The following is a 23,929-nucleotide window of genomic DNA, read 5'->3' as shown; positions in this document are numbered from 1 at the left end:
AAGATATGATAAAAATAAAATCTGCAAGGAAAATAATAATAATAATACTATACTTTCCCGTACACAACACAGAGTAAATTAAAACATTTCTAAATAAAATAAGTTTGGCCTTGGCCGTCAAATATTTCATGTCAATACAAAAAAGACGTGTTAGGAACAAGTCTTTTAGTGTGAAAATTAGAATACTAATTTTTATTAAATAATCGTCGATTTTTTTTTCACACTATTAAAATAATAAGCTTGAAATATTTTTTTTCTATTGAATTACGACTCGCAAATCATTTTTTAAGAAGCGAAATATATTAAAGAAGCTGAATGTAAATAAAAATGTATTAGATTTGTCCTTCGAACGGGAAATTTAATAATTTTATTTTTAGCTGCGGTTGAGATCGACAAAACTTAACACCTATGATTATTTTTTATAAGATGTTATAAACGATAAAATGTTAACGTGAACATATAAATTTCCCAAAAAATTCTATATATGTACTTTATTCACTACATTTATGCACAGGTAATATTTACTTAATTCTTAATAGTTCCTCAAGATACAGGAAAATGAAAATAAATCACGTAAAATTGTTAAAATAAAAACCGGTACAAACGGCCGTCTTGTCGCAAACGGCGATTTCTTCTAGACAACCGTTGTAATTAAAATTATCGATTGTGACAATAAAAATTCACATCTCTTATATACATATATTTAAAACATAAATCACTGACAGATTCATATACACACACATGCAAACATAAAAAAGAACGTTATTAGTAAAATTTAATACATTGTTACTTTTTTTTTGGTTTAAAATGCGTATGAATATTTTTTTCTTTATTGGACAGATAAAATATGCGTGCCGTCACAGTTCATGAAGGCATGCCAGGATATGTTGGAGGTTCCAACAAAGAGCAAGGTTACCCTTGAATGTATTCCTGCCAGAGATAGGTAAGAGGTATATTTATAAATAAATAATATTTTAATTTTATTGTAGCAAGAAAAAGAAACAATTTGTTTCGGAAAATCTGCTAGAAGATCTGACATTACTAAATTTTTCTGGTGACTACCTACCAACTACTCAGCCCTTCAATGCCAACTGCAAGACATAGGCCTTCCCTAAAGATATCTATGAAAAGATATATCATCATCGCCACGCTTAAAAAGCGGATTATTGATCGCAGAGTTGTATTGAGATGCTCAGAATATCCTGCTGCCTTTGCTAAACTTGGGAATCCTTTATAATTAATTCGTAAAGTGTGAATTTTTATGAGACTAAATCCCTAGAATCAAGGTTGCAAATCTCAGTCTTGTACTACTACCACTGCTCACAATATTAATTATTCGACTTAACTTCCGAACGCGCTAGTAATTAACTATTGTCGATCCATAAGACTATTCTTTAATACAAAAGCAAGCTTTCGTTGACTAGAAAACTTTGTTTATTCGTTGTGACTCTAAAATTATATTTATTAATATAAGCTGCGAATAGTTTTCGCAATGATCAGTATTCAAGTATGTTGTAGCGTTTTTCCTACGTGTTTAGAATATTACGAGACGTATTTTGTATGTCCCATTGGGATCGGCAATTGAAGAAGGAAAAAAATACATATTACTAACGTTTTCCTGTTACTATTTTTAAACTATCTTTTATAACATATAATATACATATGTACATTAAGAAGAAGAAGAATTTGTAATGAGAGAGATGAAGGACATCGACAACTTAAACACTTTTAGATGCTATTTATATATCCTATCTTGCTTTTATATTTGTAACAAACATACTAATTCATTCATTTAAAATGTCTTTGTGAAACTTCTATAATTAGACAGGTTAAAAGCGATTGTCTTAAAATAACGGATACTAAATATTTTAAGTATAGATTTAAGTTATTGAAAATACAATGATTTTGCATTAAATACATGAGTAGAAAAAACATTATGTGCGGAATGACGGCACCGGCATTAATCAATTGGCTTCGTTGGCCTTGACTGCCAGACAAAGCACCTGGAAATGCTAAACAGATTAACCTGTACGCATTATTTCGCCATATATTCAGAACGTCTTGATTATACCAAGAATAATAAAGAATAAACATAGACGAAGAAACTGAATATTGAAAGAAAATTCTCCGCAATCCTGGAGTAGTTGTTAACCAGTTTGTGAAGAACCAAGGTCCTTATCCCTAAACCACCAGACGCTCTGCTACCTGATTTTGTTAGAATAAAAAACCTTACCTGTATCAATATATCAATACAGATATTGCATACTATATTCTAATACACGTTATAAAAGCACATAGTCGCAAAGAGAGCAATACAGAGGGCAATGCTCGGGCATTTCGCTGCGAGATTGAATCATAAATAAGTAAATCCGCAGAAGAATAATGTCATCGACGTAGCTCGAACAATTGCTTGTTTAAAGTTGCAGTTGGTGGAGCACATCGCTCTTGCAACAGACAGCCATTGGGGCCGAAAAGATCTCGTGTAGCGACCACAAGCTGGTAGACTCAGAGTAGGTAGATCCCCCACTAGTTGGACCGACGATATAGTTAGGATTGAGAGGTCTGGAGGTGTAGGGTTGAGGCTGAATGAAGGTAGCGCAAGTCCAGTCATCGTGGCGATCTTCGGAGAAAGTTTATGCCTTGCAGTAGGCGCTTATCATCTAGTATGATGATGATATTATGTACATGATGCAAATTATTCTGTTTTGCAGGGTACAATGCCTGAATTATGTACAGCAACGCCAAGCTGATTTAGTACCGGCGGATCCTGAAGACATGTACGTGGCCTCCAAAATACCGAACCAGGACTTCGTGCTATTTCAAGAATACAGAACTGAAGAGGAACCAGACGGTAAGATATTTTAAATTTCTTTGGGCCTCATTTTAAAGTTCACAGACGTTCAATGAGGACATGTTCGGAATTTCTCTACGAGATTGAATCAGAAGTCAGGTATCGTGTAGATTAGATGGTCGCTGGGGTATTATGCTTCTGGAGTAGGGATCACGGATCGGCACGCGTAGGGTGACCTGTAAGGCGGACATACGACGGTCACGCTTCATGTAGGCGCCTCCCAACCGTCTTTATTGGAAGACTGAGAAGGAAGCCTATGTCTACCCATAAACTACGACTGAAATAATGGTGATGAAACGAAACAATACATCATGAGCTTACGATAAACACTTATATATTTGAATCACGTGGCTAACAGAAATCCATCAAACATGGAAAACTATGGTTTCCAAAGTTGGTGAGAGTGATTAAATAACGAACAATAAATTAACGTAGGCATAAAATCACAATTTCCTAAAATCCTTTTTAAATTTTAAAATTCGAATCGAATAATAACATTTTTTCGTTCTTTATAATTTACATCGTGTCATCGTTGCTCTTGGCCAGAAACAAATGTAATGGTATAATTAAAAAAGAATCGTTTCCTAACCTTTAGATGTACTAGACGTTATCTAAGTGAATATTTTGAATATAACTATCAGACTGGACAGTGAGAATATTTGATTTACTTAACCTGTTCTTATTCAGAAGAAAACCAGTTGCAAAGTCACATTCTTACATAGTAGCTTTAATCAATATTCAACATAGTTATACACTTATAAATTTAAATGTAATACTATATTACTTAACAAAAAAAAACTAATTTAGATACAATATATAAATCAGATCGTAAATCCTTACGTGCTTTTATTTTATCTGAGAAAATTCGAGTAGTCGATTGTAATTTTAAATAATCTATGTTCATCGATATATGAATTAGTTCTCCCTGAAAATCCAAAGTTACAATAAAAGTTTTCAGAAATCCTACCAGCCTAGAATAATTGTAATAAATAATGTAACAATAAAAGCTTAGCAATAACAAAATAAATATTATATTACTATTGCAAAATAACTTTTAATTATTCTTATTTTTTTAATTATTTTACCACAGGCAAAATAATTAAAGACATTTTATAGAGTTTCGTATTATGAAAGCTAGAAGTTTTTTTTTTTTTTTTTTATTTAGTACACTTTATTTTAAAGATACAAATACGTAAGTAGACAGATTAAATATCAGCTGACACAGCCCGCTGGATTTGTAAATTAAAGTGAAAAGAGCGCGGATTTGCAAGAGCAGCACATGACCTCCACCTACAAAGTCGAAAGACGCTGGATGCTTGCCTTATTGTAAATTCAAAGGGCCCTCCCCTTTCCCTTCCCCCCTCCCATATCCAACTGTGTACTTCTCTATGAATTGACGCTGATGAATCCTACTAGACGTCCACGAACGTTGTTGAGTATTTTTTACAAAACGTTTATTATATATCTTTTTAAATTGGAAACATCAAAACAATGCAATACAACCTAAAACATATTACAAACTTGATATATAAATAATACGTCTAACTAGCCAAAAAATCTGTCTTGTTTTAAGCCCACTTAATCGTAATTACAACAATGGTTATATATTCTCTGAAAAGAAATAAAGCAGTTTTATTGACTTAAAGGATCTTTTCAAAATAAGACACTAGTTGTCCCAAATAATGCTAACAAAACATGCATAATAATAACAGCATCAACACCCTTCATATAGAAATATATGAAAATCAGTAAACGCGGAGGTGAATTTCACCCGTTTCCATTTCGAGAATATTTAATTACGATAAAATAGCAATATGAGAAGGGATATTATGCGAGAATCTAAAAGGTTCCATTTGACTAATAGGTCGTAATTAATTCAATGGGTCGACGGTTCGTCGACGGGCGCACTAAGAGGTATAAATATAAACAACCCTGCTCTACGACACCCATATATTTATCCACCTATACATTAGTTCGGGATGATTATGTCTGTATTTAAAGGTAGACAGTTTAACAAACGCTACGTTTGTTTTTGTATAAAATATGATTTGTGTATATGATAAATCTTTCTTTCTTATTTTTCTTGAGATGTCTCATAATTGATTAATACTTTGAAATATAAAAAACCGTTAGAGCTCATTTTAGATTGTTAGAGCTCTCGTGTATTTGAAAACAAAAGTTTCTCCTTCTCGACGTTTTACCCTAATTGATGAATTTCATTGGTTATGCCGCGTGCGGGGCTTCCCCGTATAGAACATGTACAATTATTTATTATCTTTATTTAACTAGTAGCGTAAATCAAGTAAGCTACCACTAATAATCAAATATTACCAATCACACGAATGTTTCAGATTTCGATTCTGAAATCTGAGTGAAAAGGAAAGCTAAGCCCGTCTCGTGTGACAACCAAAGTGTAATTCTTCTCCTATGGCCGACCCAAGGAGGCCAGATGCTCCTTAAAACAACTTATGAACTTGGAAAGCTTCGACTCATTTAGAATAAATGAAGTAAGAGCACAAACCGTGGCTTCAAAAGAAAAGTCTACGAATTTAATCAAACGCTTTTACTTCAAACCCATTCCGGTAAAATAGCAACATGTAGCGGCCCGAGCCGAGGCTCGCCCCGATGCCATCGAGTTTTGCTACTTTTAACCCTTTGAATGCTGAATACTCGTGGCCTATGCAGCTTGTACGGACGACGCGTAGCTGACGCTGATGATCGCCAGGGACTGAATACTCTTTCCCGTAGTATGGATCTCGTTGACGGTGTGTGACACATTATAATATAGTATACGATCCAACTACTATTCTATTGTCTATTCCACATTAAATGAAAACATTTTTATTTTCAATATATACAGTTTCGTTTCATCCAGGTCGTCATCGCTGTCGTCCCTTGTAATAATATCTTTAAAACTGGTACTCATTTTTAAAGTATGAAACAGGGCGAGTATCTAAATGAAAATTACGTCCACTATAAGTTGAACACGACAACGCTATCAGAAACCAACTAAAATAGTCAACTAAATTTTTATTATCACCGTTACTCAGCTACGACGTTATTTTTTATTTGCGGCCATAGTCCATACTGATAACAAGTGCTGAGTGCATATTTGCGTCCATAGTCTACATCGATGGCTTTCGCTCGACGCATATGTGCGCCCATAGCACTCAAAGGGTTAAATAGGTCTAAGCTAGATGCACTTTGCGCCCTACCACCTCATACCCGCGGAACCTGCAAATGCCATTTCGGCAGCAGTGAGATTCGTATAAAAAAATCACTTCAAATCCGATAAAGCTAAACTGCGAGTAAAGACCGTTAGACAATTTTAAAAATGACTATTAAAAAACCATGCCAAAGTAACTTTCGACTGAATTTAAACTTCTTACCTTTTTAATAAGAAATCGAAAGTATTTTATATAATAACAATGTATAACAATCAAACTTTCTATCGTTATTCAATGACGTAATGATTGTGTTAGTGAAAGTTCAATATTTAGGGCTAGCGATTGCTTTTACAGTCACAATAGATAAGAAACATTATTTTTTTTTGGTGGACATATGACCTTCTTAAGATCATTAGAATGGATACAGATCGCTTGCAACCGGTCAGTTTGAAAACCTCTGGGAGAGAACTATCTCCAGCAGTAAACGTTTAATATCTGAAATAGTCATAATGATGATAAATTCTTCCATGGAAGTTGATGATTTAGATGTATCGTCCGAAAATAGGTCTTGCGAAAAGACGAAAGTCCATCACCAATTTGTACTACCATAAATGATCTACGGTATAGTAACACGGTCTCCACCTCTTCCTTTATTAGCATTCTCAACGAAACCTGCAGAGAGGTGTTTTCGAGATTTCTCGACTAGATCGAATTAGGAATGAGGAGATTTGTAAACGAAAGAAAATACCCAACCTAACAGCCACATAGCGCAGTATAGAAGGCCGATGGGACCATAAAGTTCTGGAGTGGAGATCACAGACCTACAAATCTGCGAGGTAGACAGATGACCCTGTTAAGGTCTTTGGAAAACGCTGAATGCAGTCTCCGTCCGGTCTTATTGAAAAAGTATGAAGGCATAAGCTTAGGCTGTGTTCAGCAGTGAACAATTTACGGCTAAAATGACGACAATGATTAGTGAAAAGAAATAAATGAATGAAATTATTAAATCTATCAAACTAAAGAAGTTTTTAGGAGCTAACTAGAATTTACAATATATAACAATAGGTATTTAGTACTTACCATTTCTTTTTAAGCAAATCAGATAGTTTTTGAAATACCTTCAAGCACTAAGCGTATTAATTTAGGATTCTTTAAGTCAAGTGAATAGGTTACTTCTAGATAATCATGTAGCATCATAGATCTCGTCACCATTTACATCACATTAGAGGGTAAATGCTTTCCCTACAGTCGATAAAAAAATATAAAATTCAGTACAATAAAGTAAAAACTACACTAATTGATTGTTGCATATTATTACTAAAAACGTTGAACTTGACTTAGTCTATTTTCTATGTTAAGTCGGAAGGAAAATTATTAATTAGTAAAGAAATAATATAATTAAGTACAATATGATTATATTAATGTAATAAAAAATAAAGGTCAATAACTAGTAGAGGAAACTTGCAATAATTTTCCACATAACTAACAATAAAAATTTTAATTTTTAATATCTGTGCTGAATTATTATTTAATCTCCGATTTATTAATTCTTTGATAATATCGCCACACATAAACTTAAGTTAGACGTGATATAACACACAGGATGGCCCTACTCAAAAGCAAATGTTGACAACGTATGACCTAAGTGTCGTTGAGTGAATCGTTTGATCATTTCAAATGATTTGGTCATTTCAATTTCGAAAATGTAGTTTAAAACAAGGTAGAAAACCTAAAAACCAACTTATACAAAAATATCCTTGACCCTAACGTTTTAATTCATTTTAAAGAAAAATTTTACCCGCAGTCCTAAAAGGCTGCTGATCCCTGCTCCGAAATATGATTGCATATATAATAATATTTACATCGATGCAAAATTCAATATGAGAAATTCAACTCACCACCTAACTCACTTGAGCAATGATCGAAAATGTAACTACCACAGTATTGTTAACAAAAATATTTAGATATACGTACAAAAGCCTTAAAAGGATGAATGTATATCTCTTTTGTATGTTAAACTCTAAGCAAAAATCCTCTACACCTATTACCAATCATCCTGTATAAAGTGAAATATATTACATAAATTTATTTTTTGGACTACCACATGTCAATAACTTCTATAAATATATAGATGTTCGAATTTTAAAAACGCTTTTTGTTAATATAGTAATCATTACATTATTTACTATTGCTAAATCCATCGATTTTCGTACAAGATGTACCGTTCATTATGACGCAATTGAAATATACATTCACGCCTTTAAAACTTTTACAGCTATCTCCTACCATGCTATATATTTATTACCCTCGAAAAATATATGAATCTGCTAACATGTTATTATATAAAAGTTGCAGTGTCCCTTGTATAGTCAACGAGAATTTTACGACAAATAAATGAATAGGCGACTGTAAATCCTTTCAAAAATTCCGGAGAAAAAAATAATCTTTAGAATAATAGAAAATATGTGAAACAGGGAAATGAACAGTGTATTGGTTGGATAAAAGTGGACCGCAATAAAGCCCAATAGACTTACCCGGTTGTCGTCCCAAACCGTCCCTCATTTCCTCTCCCTTGGGTGCCCTTGTTACTTTTGTTTTAAGATAGTACATGCAATAAGTAAAATATGTGTTAAATTGTATTACTAAAATTGTACCTATACGTACCTGTGTGTGGGATGCAATATTTCCTGCTTTAAGCTCAAATTAGATAAATTAGTCGGACAGAATGTAATTGTACCATATTAATATTATAAAAAAGACTCAAGGTCGCCCAGAGAACAATGGAGATGACAATGTCGGGTTTTTTGTGACAGTTTTGGTGCGAGGTCGAACCAGAAATGAGGATATATGAGGAAGAACCAAAGGCGCCAACGTAGCTCAAAGGATTACTCGCCTAAAGTTGCAGCGGGCGGGGCAAATTGCACGTGCATCCGACGATTGTCGAATGGTGACAACAAGCCTAGTAGATGTGACATGGGTTGACTCTCCTCTATTAGAACCGATGACATAATCTCGGGAATTCTGTGGATATGGGCAGCACAAAACCGATTATTGCGGCAGCCTTTGGGAAAAACATATACGTTGCAGTGGGTGTCTATCGGCCGATATGATAAATTAGTTACAACATATTTTCAACAATACCAGAATAGTTCCCATAGACACCCAGCCCCAATCTAGTTAAGTAGCTAATAAATGTATCTGGTTCTTACTAAATCTCATATAACAATATTGAAAATGTAATAAACTAAAACCTTAATTAATGAAAAGTAACATATATGCTAATCAAAAGGCCTCTACCATAAAATATATATATATATATATATATATAGACGATCGTATCGTAACACTATAAAAAGTGGCTTACAGAAATTCAAGTAAGCACTAGTATCTTATTTACTTGTTTTTATTACGCAATATGATATTACAATTAAATAAGAAAAGCACTCTATGCCTTTAAACATAGCGGAAGTGTATAATCTCTCCACCGGAACTCGGCACGCCGACGGCGTACAAGTTCGCGAGCTTTAACATCGCGATCTTTAACTCGAAAATTCACAGCTACGGTTGCTAGCATTAAACGCTTTGTATTGTTAAACGGTTTTATTTAGTTCGACCCGTACGGAATTTGTTTATTTGGGTCAAAATTAGAAATTGAAATTTAAGCACCTTCCCGTTGTCAGATTGATCTGAAATTTGGTACACACATTTAATTTAGATGACAATACAATATAATAAAATCAATAACATTATAAATCATACATATTTTGCCTTAACCCTCTCAATATGGGTATCAAATGAAAGGGCTACACTAGTAAAACACGATGATTATGTCAAAATTTAAAATTCAAGATGGACGCCGTTCCAATATGGCGGACTAGGTACATATTTTTCCACAACCACCACAATATGGGTATCAAAAAACCGTTTAACTTAAAAGTTTTTTAAATGTATTTATTTTGTAATATTCACAACGTGTCAAACGATTCATATATCAACTTAATTTTTTATAATACTAAGGTGTTTGTAAGTTATTTTTTCATCGACAAATGCTATCTGCATGTCATGTTAATAACATTATATAGCTTCACCGATATAACAGAACTCTGGAAGCATTATCTTTAACCCCTATAAAACTGTAGAATTTCTATACTTTACATGTTTCCTCAAGGCGCGCAGAACAAATGGCCCCTAGAGCTTTGATATTCTGAGTGGAGACGAAAGGTTGACAGACGAACTTGTTAACCTCCGCTAAATTAATTTTAGCCCAAATTATCATGACCAAACTTATAATCGATTAAAATATCAGTTTCAAAGCCAATAATCGAAACATAGTGCTTGTCAGATTTTTCCATTTTTAATTACGTCTATAATTTTTATATATATGGTCACAATGTAAGAAAAAAATTTAAGTTCACGGACCCTTCCGCTCCGTGAACACAGCTCAGATGAAGCTGTAAAAGCCTTCAAGCCAACAACACCTACATCAACAGAGAAAAACAAGAAAAAATAGAGGAATATATATAAGAGTTTTATTTTTTGCAGCGGAATTTCGTTATGAAGCAGTCATAGTGGTGCATAAGGATCTCCCGATAAACAGCCTGGACGAGCTGAAAGGATTGAAGTCGTGCCACACTGGGGTTGACAGGAATGTCGGGTACAAAGTGAGTTCACTCAGCTATTTTAATACTCAGGACCCAACCACAAGTACATCGCGATGGCGTATACTAGGGTCCACATATCACACGGCGAGACAAGTTTTTGAAGTAATTAATTTTACACTTTACATAACATGACTACAAACCTGTAGTTATTAAGATATCAATGCGACTGCAAGGCATGAGTTTCCTACAAACGTCACAACCATGACAGTCTCTTACGCTGCACACATTCAGCGACTACCTGCAATGTAAATAACAGAAGCTTCAACAAATTTTGTATATATATGACTTTCTATAGGCAATGAACTGTGCTTTGCATGCGCTGGAACCATATAATACCTAATATTGTCCAGGAAGTCTATTTTGACTAGTTTTAGGAGTGACAAAAAATAAACTAATTGCAATATTTATACATTAATTAAACAAACTTATTAACCCAATTTTAGGCAGTTCCGTTATATACGTTTTACCATAATTATCAATATTAAATTCGATTTATCCTTATTATTTAACATAAATCATGGTTGCCGCACATCTGTCAAATTTTGGAGGAATTGCAAAGGGACCACATGAATGCTTGGTTAACCCGAAATAATTTACGAACAATGTAATTCATCATATGGAATTTGAATAATTCCGAAGGAGTTCGCATATCTTTAGTATGGTTAGTTGTGTAGAGGTTCATACGAAGTAAATTATTCTAGAATTTTCAACAATGCTTTAGAATAGTTCATTAAAGTTATTCATACTTCAGCCGCGTAATATGTTATCACATATCAGACGCTATAGATGAATAAATTCTTTTATTATTACGTTTTCTAGTACTTTTAATCAGAATTTTTTTTACAGAAATACGAAAAATAATAGACTAGCATGTAACTATAAGACATTTACTAAAATTTTGGACACAATATTTTTAAGCAGTGGTAGCTCAACGATAGAAAACTGAGACTTCGATCGAACGTCGCGGGTTTTATTTACGAAATACTCACTTATGTATAATTCACACTGTGCATTAATTACATAGAGTTACCACTGCTCAGAAACAAGTTATAAGAGGATGGACAGCAGTGTTTTAAGCGTACCATAATACCATACTGCGATTGCCACCTCGCCGCCAAGCATGTCGCCTGGTATATCCTCCATAGATATCTTAGGGGGGGAAGCCTATACCTTGCAGTGGGTGTTATGTGCTGAAAAGGAGAAGCTTATTTAAAAGAATTTTTAAAATAATTTTATACCATTGTAAAAACTGGCTGGCCAGTGTTAATAAAAAAAAACTTTTCACAGATCCCTCTAACCATGCTTATGAAAAGATCGGTATTCCCCAAGATGAATGACCACAGCATTTCACCAAAAGAAAACGAATTAAAGGCTCTCTCCACCTTCTTTTCGAAGTCCTGCATCGTCGGCCAATGGTCTCCTGATCCCAAGACCAATTCCGCTTGGAGTAAGTCCTAATGCAGTATTAATTCATCATCATCATCATCATTTCAGCTGGCTTTACAACGCGTAGGCCTCTCCTGAAGGTCGGCCAGTCTAGCACTGCCCGTATCCAGCGACTTCCCGCGAACCTTGACTATTTTATCGGTCCAACTAGTGGATCGTTGACTAATTCAAAGAAATCTAATTGGTATTACTAATAAAAAAAAACTTCATGGATCAATAAAAACATAGTGGTGACGTATTCTTAGCAAGATTTTTTCCAATTTTCAAAAACAATTACATGGGTGATAATAATAGAGCTCACTGTGCTCTGGAAAACAACTACCAACAAAATAACTATAAATCAATTCTTAAGGATCTTACATCCGAGCAGCCATATATTCTACGCATAATTAATCTAAATCGAAATCTAATCGAAATCTTATTACAATACCGCGATGAGAGAGGTAGCTCCCGACGACGCCGAATCAAGGGTGACGTGCCCCAAAGATCGATCCTGAGACCGGTACTGTACACTCTCTATATCAACAAAGTAGTACGCTCCCAAGGTCGTCACACGACACCTGTGTCTATATTTCTGATATCACTGTCATCACCTATCGTCTCTAGACCGGAGCTAAAGTGTTAAGAAAATGGTTCTGGAAATAGAGAATCGAATCGAGTCGCAAAGTTCGCCTATGGATCTCTTAATTCCTAATTCGATCTCTTACTGAAGTCATTTATAAATCGCCTATTTTAATTCTCAGAATCGCACTACAGTCAACTATGTGCAATGTGTGAACATCCTGATAGATGTGACTATCCCGACAACTACAGCGGGTATTCGGGCGCTTTGAGATGTTTGGCGCATAACAACGGACAAGTGGCCTTCACCAAAGTCATCTTCGTACGAAAATTCTTTGGAGTGAGTTATTTTATTATTAAACTTTGCAAATATCTGTCCTAACAAAATTCAATTCTACGCGTAACTTTAGACCAAAATAATCATAGATATCAGTTGGAATGTCTATACAAGTGCTTACGTACACAGTGTTCTTTCTAGATTAACATGATGATTGGTTATAGATGTAAAAACTTTTAAGACATTATTAATATATTGTGCACTCTATGCAAAATTCGATGGTATCAGAAATAATCAACAAAGTAATCTGAAATAGTAAATATTAAAAATATTTTTTGTGAACTCTCTGTCCTCGCAGACTTTATACTGTCAAAAATTAATGTTAAGTCGCATTCGAATGGAAAAAATAAATTGTAGTAACATATTTTAGAGGCTAACAAACACTAACAGGAAGTTAGGAAATTTTTACTGACAAATGAGCTATATATTCATCTTTATTAAGCTTTTATAATTGTAACTATTAACCCTGTAATATTTCTTTTAAATGATAGAGGCAAGAATGTACTTTAGAAATAAGGACTCCGTAAATCTAAAACTAGAATGTAATGGAAATATAACAGTTATAAAAATATTACACCTATTTATATTTACGGAACAAAGTGACGCGTAGTTTAATAATGATAACAATAATATATTATTGCACACAAAATCACAAAATTAGAATAAAAATTCAGATAAAAATGAAACAGAACAAACTAAAGAACTAACTTAATAACTAACCAGCTCAAGTGTGTACAATTATAGTACTTTGTATACATATACATCTTCATTTGCCATAAGACGTATACTGTTGGACAAGGGCTTCGCCACATAGATTTCCAATAGAACTGATTGTACGCGGCCTGCATCTAATCATACTACCTTTAACCAATCAAAGTGAAATACAATAAAAGGTACCCAATGGTATAGAACTGAGACTTGCGATCACATATCCGTTGATACAATCTACACACTTTGTGCATTAATTATATAAGATTGTCACTGCGTGTAAACAAGTTTCCAGAAGGCATCAGGATCCTCTGCGTACCATAATACTGCACTGTGATCGCCAATCCACCTACAGAGCGTGCCGGTTGTGGTATATCCCCACATAGATATCTTCTGGGGAAGCTATTCATTGCAGTGGGCGTCTATGCTGACAATGACGACGAACTTACAATAAATACAGACTCAGGGGACACAAATTTCATAATAAGTTTTAAGAAATTTGAAGTTATTAAGATTACGATATTGCTTACTAAATGTACCGAAAGACAACCGCACGTTTATGAATAAAAAAAAATTGCCTAAACATTTTCCAGAATTTTCTATTCGCTTACCTCACTTTATGTAACAATGAATTAAAACTAAAGTAAACATCGTAGTTGCCAGTCGGAACAACTCCAGCATCTGAATCACCGGAGAACCCAGACGAATTTGCCTACCTATGCGTCGACGGATCCAAAGTTCCTATAAGGGACAAACCTTGTTCATGGGCAGCCAGGCCTTGGCAAGGACTGCTGGGACACTACGACGTGTTAGCCAAGTTGTCGCCGTTGAGGGAGAAGATCAAGCAACTAGCTGCAGCTGGTAAGTTAAACATATACATTATTCTACTTATATATAAGAATCTTTATCACAAACAGAGGTAACATATAATAAATTCAAATAAACTCTTCAGAATGTACGAACGCGTGTTTTTTAATTTACTATAATTAAATAGCGAGATCGAAACAATAAAGAGGAGTTCCGTAACAGAAGTAAGGACACCGATGTAGCGCCGAAAAGTTCTCATCTGAAGTAGCAGTGGGCGGGGAATATCGCTCGTGCAACCGTCAGCAGACTACAAGCCGGTAGCGCGGCTGGGGTAGACCCCCACTGGGTGAAGATGCTGGAAGCGGGCATCGCATGACCGTGGCTTCATCATGACGATTTGTCTTTTTAATAATAATGAAATTGGACAGTGGAATTTGCGAAACCAAACAAAATTTGCATCAATAGTTTCTTAATATTATCGTAACGTTGGCGTCTATTCACAAAGTCGACAGACGGTCGTGTTAAAGCCGTTGGTAGAAGGTGGATGAAAGCCGCTTCCAAACTATTTCTTCTAAATCTATTGGGAAGGCATGTTCCAGCCAGACGTCTTACTACTGAAATCCTAATAAAAGATTTCCACTCTTTGATTTCATGTCACAATTTTTAAGTCAAGATTTTTTCTTTAGTGTGATTACGAAGATATGACTACAGAAGTAGATAATAAGTATTTTAGAATAAATTGAACTAAAGAAACTGTTGCAGGAAATTCTCTTCGCAAGTGTACGTATATGGATCACTGTAGAAACTTTTACCGTTAAGCAGTAACGACTAATCTTTATTGGTTCGGATTTAGACAGTATCACAAATCACCAAGCTAACAAGACGCCATCTTGTAGTATGTTGAACTTAAAACAAGATGGCGTCTTCCACTAAAAATAAGTTTTATTCTAAAAGACTAAATTTTACAGCATATTCTGCAGTAAATAAATTTAAATATAATAACCTCATTTATATTCCATTGTCTACGCTATGAAGTAGTAATTCAGCTCTACTAAATTACAGCCGTTTCAAGAGAACAATTTGCATTCAGAGTGTTTGAAATCTCGCTAAATAATACGCTTAATCTTCCACAGTTTTAAGTGCCTTTACAAGAGCTTTATATAATAACGTATATTCTGTACGTTTGTGCATACAAACTACGTAGTTCTATTATTAAAATTTATAATATTTTGTAATGAAGATTTGAATAAAAAAGAATTGAATAATTAGAAAATTATTTTGATATTGTCATTTTATTCTTAAAGTTGGACAATAAGCTATTTGTTTATCATAAGCGAAGTTATGTTGTAAAAATTAATAATGTTAGAAATATACATCTAGAATTTGGTTTCGCATAATTAGAAATTGACATGTGCCTTTTTATTGGTATATTAGACGACAAGGTTAAGGTTGCTATATGAGGTCAGCGTAAGACCGGTCATTGTGGAAATGGTTTGGGGACGTCTATGCCTTGCAGTGGGAGTCTATCAGCTGATATGATGATGATTTTGACGTTGTTTTTTATAAAGGTGTGAGCAGCAAACCAGACTGGTTCCTCAATGTACTGGGACTGTCAGAGAAGATCTACCACGTGGCGGACAACATCCCGATCAAACCGGTGGACTACCTCAAAAAGGCCAACTACACAGAAGTCATCGAGAGAGGACATGGACCTCCCGAGCACGTCGTTAGGTAATAGTATAAAAATGTCTTCAAACATTATAGTAAGTATTTTTAAAACCACCCACAGTAACACATGGTATTCCAACATAAATCCAGCATAAACCAATATAAATCTTCTATGATAATCACAGATAGTTTCAGCCCAAAGACGCCTACTAGGCATAGGTCTCCCTCAAAGATATCTATGAGGAGATATACCATAATCGCCTGGTTTGGCAAGCTGGTTGACGATCACAATGTAATACAATGGTACGCAGAGGACGCTGCTCCCCATGCTGAAACTTTGTGCAGTGGCAATCCTATAATATTAATACACGTAGTGTGAATTACATAAGATTGTATCCAGATAATCGAACCCGTGAACTATGATCGCAAGCCTCAGTCCTCTGGGCTAGCAATACCATAGTATTAGTATACTAATAAAAAAATTACACACCAACCAAGTACATAACTTCGCAAGAGTTGGTATAGCTGAAGATATTTAGGCTAAACCTCTTTACAGTAATTGAGCTCAACGGTTGCCTCAGGAGTCTCAGCTCTGGTTGTAAGATCAACATCATCATCATCAGTTCGACCGCAAGACGTCCGTCCACAGCTGTTCATGGGACTCCCCCATAGATTTCTGATCCTATCATCCTATGGTTGGAAGCAACCCATTTTCAACGTCTTCTGATGACCTTAATAAAATCTTCTGTCCGCGTTATTGGTAGACAGTCTACGCTGCACTTGACGGTCTATGGCCTGAACTCCAGAACCTATAGGTCCCAGTTCATCTCTCTTTAGGCTCTTCCCCCTTCCACTTCAATTGGTCAATCTGCTGAGCAATTCGGTTACTTTCTTTTTTTTTCTTTCGTCTATGTATCTTCTCATTTCTGATTCGATCTTGTAGAGAAATCCCGAGCATACCCCTCTCCACAATTTGTTGAACGAATGTGCGCTTGCCCACGAGACCCGAAGCTCTTAGGTCGTTTTAACGAAGAACGCTTCATGAAGCAAGTAGCTCGTCAGATCGCTTTCAGCATTTTGATTCGAAGGTGCCCTTGAAGGCATTATCGGTTGCTCTTAAAGGTTAATCCAATATATATTCTATTTATGATCGAACTGCAAAATTATGTCTGCATAATAAACTAAATCTACATAACGCATACTGCAGCGAGCATTCTAGATACTTTATGACGGGCAATAAAATTTTATGATATTTATGATTCACAGTATACGTAAAATGCTTTAGCTGTGTTTCTATTACTTTATTTACAAAAATTTTGAAATTTGTGATTTTATATTCTTTTGTAAAATATATGGTTCCGGTATCTTTTGCCCATTTTGCTCAAATCTGAGGGATTTATCATCCAAACAGATGCTAGACTTATATTGACGTCAATAAGAGATGTAATTTAGACCATAATATTTGATAAATAGTTTTTGAATATGTAATAGACTTAAAAATAAATAAAAATTATTAAAAAATATCATGACTTTTAATGTCTCAATCGCAGGACGTTCACTGCTAGACATGAGCAGCCTACATAAAGTTCGTCTAGCATCTAGCGTCTTACGATTACCATAACAAGATCACATATCTAAATGGTTTGGATATATTCAGTATAATGGTTGCAGGCTGTGTGTGACTTCACACCTGGCGCTGGAGAAGTGCCGGCTGATGTCCGTGTTCGCCTTCAGCAGAGACATTAGGCCTAAGATCGATTGCGTTCAAGAAGAGTCGGAGGCAGCCTGTCTCAAGAGTGTAAGTTTGTACCTTACAGCGAAATTTTGTTTCTATTCGTCGTGTATTCTTTGATTCCTATTCGTTAATTAATCCCAACAGAACCAAGCGGTCCTATTAATTACGACTATCTAATGTCAAACGACATCGCGAGGCAATCTACTAACAGCGCCATCTGTCAACGCTGTCCAAAGTAACAGCGCTCCGACATATTTATGTGGGTATACGAGATCGAAACTACGGGTGTACCCCAACTTAGCATCTTAGAGTCACAATCGAAGACAAGATCCACTCGTGGGAGCCCGTGAGCTTAGTCACTCCATGAAGCATCCACCGAAACGATCTAAGAACTAGGTGATCTCCTAATCCAGGGAGACAGTAATATGCAACATTTTGAGCCAAGGCTTCCTTGGGAGCCTACGAGCATTGCTTAAAAGCAACCTTAAAAGATGTCTCAAGCTTGGCGCTATCTGTACCCTGCCACCTCGAACTTTGAAATCTACAAATGCCACTTGGAGAGTAGTAAAAGTCTGGTCCAAAAAAGAAAAACTTTTTTTTTAATTAATAACTTTAACATTTCATTTTCTCGTGAAATTTATTTACATTGTTGAAAAACTTATGCATTTGCATTTTGTAAACAGACTTCAGAAATCTGACATGTGTGATTATACAACCTTAATTTAAATTGCCGTGATATGACCGCCTATCGTACTTTTTTCTGACCCGTTATGCAACTATGTATATATATTCTAACGTGTACATTAAAGAGTGTTGAATAAATAAATATAATCTAAATAGGTACAAGAGAACGGGTCAGATCTGGCACCAGTCGATGATATGAGGGTGGCATCGGCTTCTAAAGAGTACAACTTACACCCTGTCTTCCACGAGGTCTATGGAGACGCGAAGACGCCCAACTATGCCGTGGCCGTCGTCAAGAAGGACTCGAACATTAACAACATAGATGATTTAAGGAGTAAGCGGTAAGTATATTTTTTACATTCAAAATACGAATTTTATTTGAAACTCAAATAAAATTAGCATAAATGTTGCCATAATTATGACTGCTTGAGTCTTACTTTTATAATATTCTAATACATGATGTATTCATGGAATGTGCCTAAAATATTTATGATTAAGATAAAACCACTATAAAAGCAATTGAAAATTGTTAGTGCCGCGCAAACTGTTCTATCTCAACTAAAGTCAGAAGCGGTTATATTATTTTGGAGATTAGCATCTAATATTGTTGATTGTTGAATGGTGAACACTCGTGGTGGACATAATATTGTTGATATATGGTGCTTCTTCTGTATTTAATTCAGGCCATTAAAGTCGATAATTATCCAACTATAATCCAATGTCCAATAACTTATGAACTTATTTTCTTTATATTACGGTCTTCAGCTAAATAATATGTCTTCGCAATAATACATGTTAGAAAATGAACAACTTGATTTTAAACAGCGTCGTTTTATTCTTGGTTTAGCCTACAACGACTAAATTATCGTTTGACGGCATTGATACGTGGTCCTGAACTTGAAAGTTTCTTCGTATTTGCATTAGCAAGCTTGCAGTTGTTCAAAGAACCATGGAGAGGACTCGGGATTTTCTACAAGATAAAAACCAGGGGTAAAGTGATCCAAACATGAACGAAAGAATTCATCACTGCCCAGTTGTGTTAGCAGTAAGCAAGCAAAATAACGTGCAAAACAGATGGCTGCTGGAGCCTTAAAGTTCTGAAGTGGAGACCATGGATCGGAACGTCCAATCACTGAATGAACAGACCTTGTTAAGGTCGTCGGAATGTAGCCTGCTTGCATCCAATCCTATCGGAATTCTATTGGGGTGACCTATGACCAGCAGTAGTCTTTTAATGGCTGAAAACATGACCATGATGAAATTTTCGAATTCGGTTTTCGAACGTTATTGATAGCAGAAATAGGGAGATTTAATTAAGCTAAGCTTTCTTTAATCCGCAAAGTTTTCGGATGTAAATGGAATTCACTGCGACCTACACCGTTTTTAAGAAAAGATTAGCATATTCACGCTATCGGAATCGCCTAGTATTGTTTGCAGTAAATGCAGAACTACCGTTTTGCGTAAAAGCAATTTCATGAACCATTTAAGCTTTAGATTTCCAACCCTTTCTGTGTTATTCATTTAATTATTATTTTAATGACTACAATGTAGTTTACATTTACTGGTGAGTCTCTAGCGTAAGTTTATGATTTACATTTACATAAACGCACAATATCCTACAGACTATTTAAACATCCACAAAATAGATGTAAAAACCAATATCTATTGTAAACCTACGGTTAAACAACTAAGGCTCTTAATGTCTTCTTAGCGATTTCTCGTCCACATTGACGCCGTCTGCAATGCATAGGGGCCAAAGATATCTATGGCCAGTATTCACTCAATCCTCTGCCGTTGGGCTACGACTGATGTTATTTATTTACAATCAACCAACTCTTTCGTTCTCTATTTAGTAACAATAGAAAATAAAAAAAAGATTCTCAATATAACGCTATTAAATAGCCTATTATTTTTGAAAATCCTTTCATAATTGCTCTAATACATGTACATGAAAGATGTCTATGATTGCACAGATAAACAATGCAAGGAAAAATTATCAAAAACGTTTTTTTTTTAATTATGGGTGAAAGTAAACGTAAAAAATTTTAATTTTATTTTGTTTATAAATATTATGTAGTATAATATAGTGTTTGTATAAACACTATGTACTAACTTATTTAGAACAATATTTTAGTATTTCGCTTTTGAAATCTTTCAATTTAATCAAAACAAACATAAGATTTTATTCTGTTATATAATTAATTAAACATTTGTATTAAAAATATCATATATGACAATAAACAGTGATATATGCATAACAGTAAAGGTTACTATTTATACAAATAGCTTAACACTATAACACCATCTACGAGAAATTATTTTAATTAAGTTAATCATATTTCCATTGTTACCATAGGAATCACCTTTTAAGTACGAAATGCAAGACAAAATTTAATCTAAAATGCTGCATTATTTGACAAAAAGACGACATTTCATCCTATGCTAAATCGCAGGGAATTAACATGTTAAAAATAACGTTATGGACGGACTGAATTTATTTTCCATGTGAAATTAGCTACACCGCAACGGTAAAGGCGGTTTGTGAATATTTGCATAGCAAAAGCATTTTCAGCGTAAAGTGATGCTTGTGAAGCCGTAGGGGATTGGAGTTGTGGCTTATTTGCCATCAGATTTTATATACAAAATGTTAAATTCACGTTTGTTCTGTTTTAAATTAAAGTGTGAAGTGTATATCTTTATTAAAAAATGGCGCCAATCCTTTAAAATAATGTCAGGACGACAGCTAATCTTGTTAAAGTATAGGTTGAAATGAAAATTTGAATGAAGTTTGAAAAATCCGGCATTTACACTTACCTCAGTTAAGACACAATATGGTACAAATACCAATAATCGACTCAAGTTTACATATATCAAAGCATATAGCTATCTATAGCATAGCTCTATAGTATTAGCTTGCAATTTGATTCATCATGTTTACTTTAGAATAGTAATAGTATAATAATAACAGTAGAATAGTATAGTAATTTAGTAGTATTAACGCAATTTTTAATGGAATCAGGTGTTACATTGCGGAAGTCCATCCTAAATAAGAAAGGACCAATATCTAGCCACTTCCGCACATGCAGTGGTTGTCGTGCATGAAAATGCACCGCCCGCCAGCCCGCTCGTAAATGCGCATGCGACAGACAATGCCAACTACACAACAGCCACCGTAAATTCACTCAACACGTGTTTCACCCCTCCACGGGGCATCCTCAGGAGTTGCTACACCGATTAGTGCTAAACACCGAGTGCTGAGTTAATAAAACTGATTTGTATTTTGAATGAGAACGAACGTAAATGAACTTGTGAATATTTTATTTGAATATCTATTCCATTTATTATATCTATTTATACGTAAACATTGAGATTACAAATATTAAGATATATTTTTACAATCGATACATAACATTATATACTGCGTAGATTATTTAAAAAACGAATATGTTATCGTATTTTAAATCGTATAAGTTTAAATATCGAACAAAACCATATTTTATCTATAATAGTTAATAAAGTATAAGATAGAATTAATATAAATTTCTGTTCTACTTTCGAATGGAATCAAAACGATAAACAACACATTTCTGTCACATTTTGTATGAATGTGCGGGATGATTGGTTCTAGGTGTAAAAGTTTTAAAGAGATAAATATGTAGGTAATTTATCAACTTTTACACCTATTTTCAGTCAGTCTGTATGAAGTGATCACTTAAATATTTTACATTGATTTATTATTTTATTGATAGTAAAATTAAGTTCAGTTTACAGGCACAGATAATAAACAATAATTAATTTTATTATGTGATAATCCGAATTTTGAAAATACTTTTTCTTCTTCTTCTATCATTACTTTATTTATTATTTCTATAAACGCTATTTTTCATTGAATATTCCATATATTTTTATTATTGTTTTCATTGTACCATATGTATTATTTATTTTTTATTGGATGACAGTAAACGAGACCTTAATTCACCCTTTAAATCTTTGACCAATCTGTAATCAATCAACCTGTACCTATGTTTTATATATGTATATCTGTTTGTTAACGCAGGTCTTGCCACAACTCCTTCGGAAGTTTCAGCGGTCTAGTAGCTCCGCTCTATTACTTGATCAACAAGAAACTCATCAGCTCCGACCAGGTTGGCCACATTTATACGTAATAAATAATGTATGTTTTATCCGTAGACTAACGAAAGTATATATCCTAGTGGGCACGTTAAAGTAGAAGGGGGCAAACCATTAAGGGTAAAAAAAATGAGTCTTAGTGTTCTTGACTGGAGATTATGGAACGGCAACGGTATTCGCCCACAAAGTGAACAAACGACCTGATTAATATATTCGGAGAACTGAATGCAGACCACTTTCAACCAGTCCTATTGGTAATTTATAGGGGAAGCCTATATCCAGCAGATGTCCTATGATGATGATGTATTAATATTTGAGTGTGTGAATATATAACAATGATTCATTATATGTATATGTCTTCGGTTCATATTAAACACAGTATTTCTGATGCACACCATAAGTTAGATGAACAATAACGTTGCCATGTTTCTAAACACTTTTGACGTTTGAATGGCTGCCATTATGTGCAACGTAAATTAGTACCTAATATATTTTATTTTAATGAAAGTTCATTTGTATTTTATATAAAAATTCGAGAAATTAACAAAGATTTTTACATTCGATTATAATTAAAAAATAATAGTTGCCATTTTGTTCGATGACATTTTGCTATCTTGTAGTTAGTGGCATGATGGCGTTGGCGGTGCTGCACAGAGTATAAATAACCCTGATGACAGTTCATTGGGTTAGGTTTTGTGACCTTTCTCCTTAAATATATTATATATCCTATATATTAAATGTATTATAAGTACTGCGTTTTAATATTTATAACGTATATACGTATAAATAGATGTATGTATTAGCAAATCTAATACATACTTCTTCCATCACTTTTTCCTAGGTAAATGAATTGATGTATTATCTTTATAATTTTCCGGCAGAAATCTCTATTTACGAAAAATTCTCATATAAAAACTTTCTAGACATTTTTTTATTTTTTATAAAATATATACTAAATTTATTTATACGCATATCTAATACCAGGACTAATACTTCATTTATTTATCACGTTATCTCATTTTATGAAAGATATATTTTCCAGTGTGTTAAAAACATGGGAGCATTCTTCTCCGGCGGATCCTGTTTACCTGGTGTAGACAAGCCAGAAAATAATCCAAGAGGTAATTTTTTTATTAAAACCTTTATTTTAGTATACATGGCCTTTGTATTCAA

The 23,929-nt window shown here is 34.3% G+C and overlaps 1 protein-coding gene across 1 annotated transcript in view; it reads left to right on the top strand.

Moving 5' to 3' along the window:
* Positions 1 to 23,929, top strand: part of Tsf1 (Transferrin 1) — a 29,743-nt gene that overhangs the window by 3,313 nt on the left and 2,501 nt on the right. Inside the window, exons 2-12 of the mRNA XM_068761410.1 lie at positions 841 to 943; positions 2,712 to 2,851; positions 10,561 to 10,679; positions 11,967 to 12,126; positions 12,869 to 13,026; positions 14,388 to 14,592; positions 16,107 to 16,269; positions 17,878 to 18,004; positions 18,782 to 18,966; positions 22,683 to 22,770; positions 23,799 to 23,877. Of these exons, the coding sequence (XP_068617511.1) occupies positions 841 to 943; positions 2,712 to 2,851; positions 10,561 to 10,679; positions 11,967 to 12,126; positions 12,869 to 13,026; positions 14,388 to 14,592; positions 16,107 to 16,269; positions 17,878 to 18,004; positions 18,782 to 18,966; positions 22,683 to 22,770; positions 23,799 to 23,877 (1,527 nt within the window). The remainder of the gene's footprint in view (positions 1 to 840; positions 944 to 2,711; positions 2,852 to 10,560; positions 10,680 to 11,966; positions 12,127 to 12,868; positions 13,027 to 14,387; positions 14,593 to 16,106; positions 16,270 to 17,877; positions 18,005 to 18,781; positions 18,967 to 22,682; positions 22,771 to 23,798; positions 23,878 to 23,929) is intronic.

Source organism: Battus philenor, unplaced genomic scaffold (assembly GCF_028537555.1).
Source record: "Battus philenor isolate CCGP_79_NKW_IND1 unplaced genomic scaffold, ilBatPhil1.0.hap1 SCAF_14, whole genome shotgun sequence".
NCBI classification, from domain to species: Eukaryota; Metazoa; Arthropoda; class Insecta; order Lepidoptera; family Papilionidae; genus Battus; species Battus philenor.
This window is presented reverse-complemented; position numbering and strand designations above follow the sequence as displayed.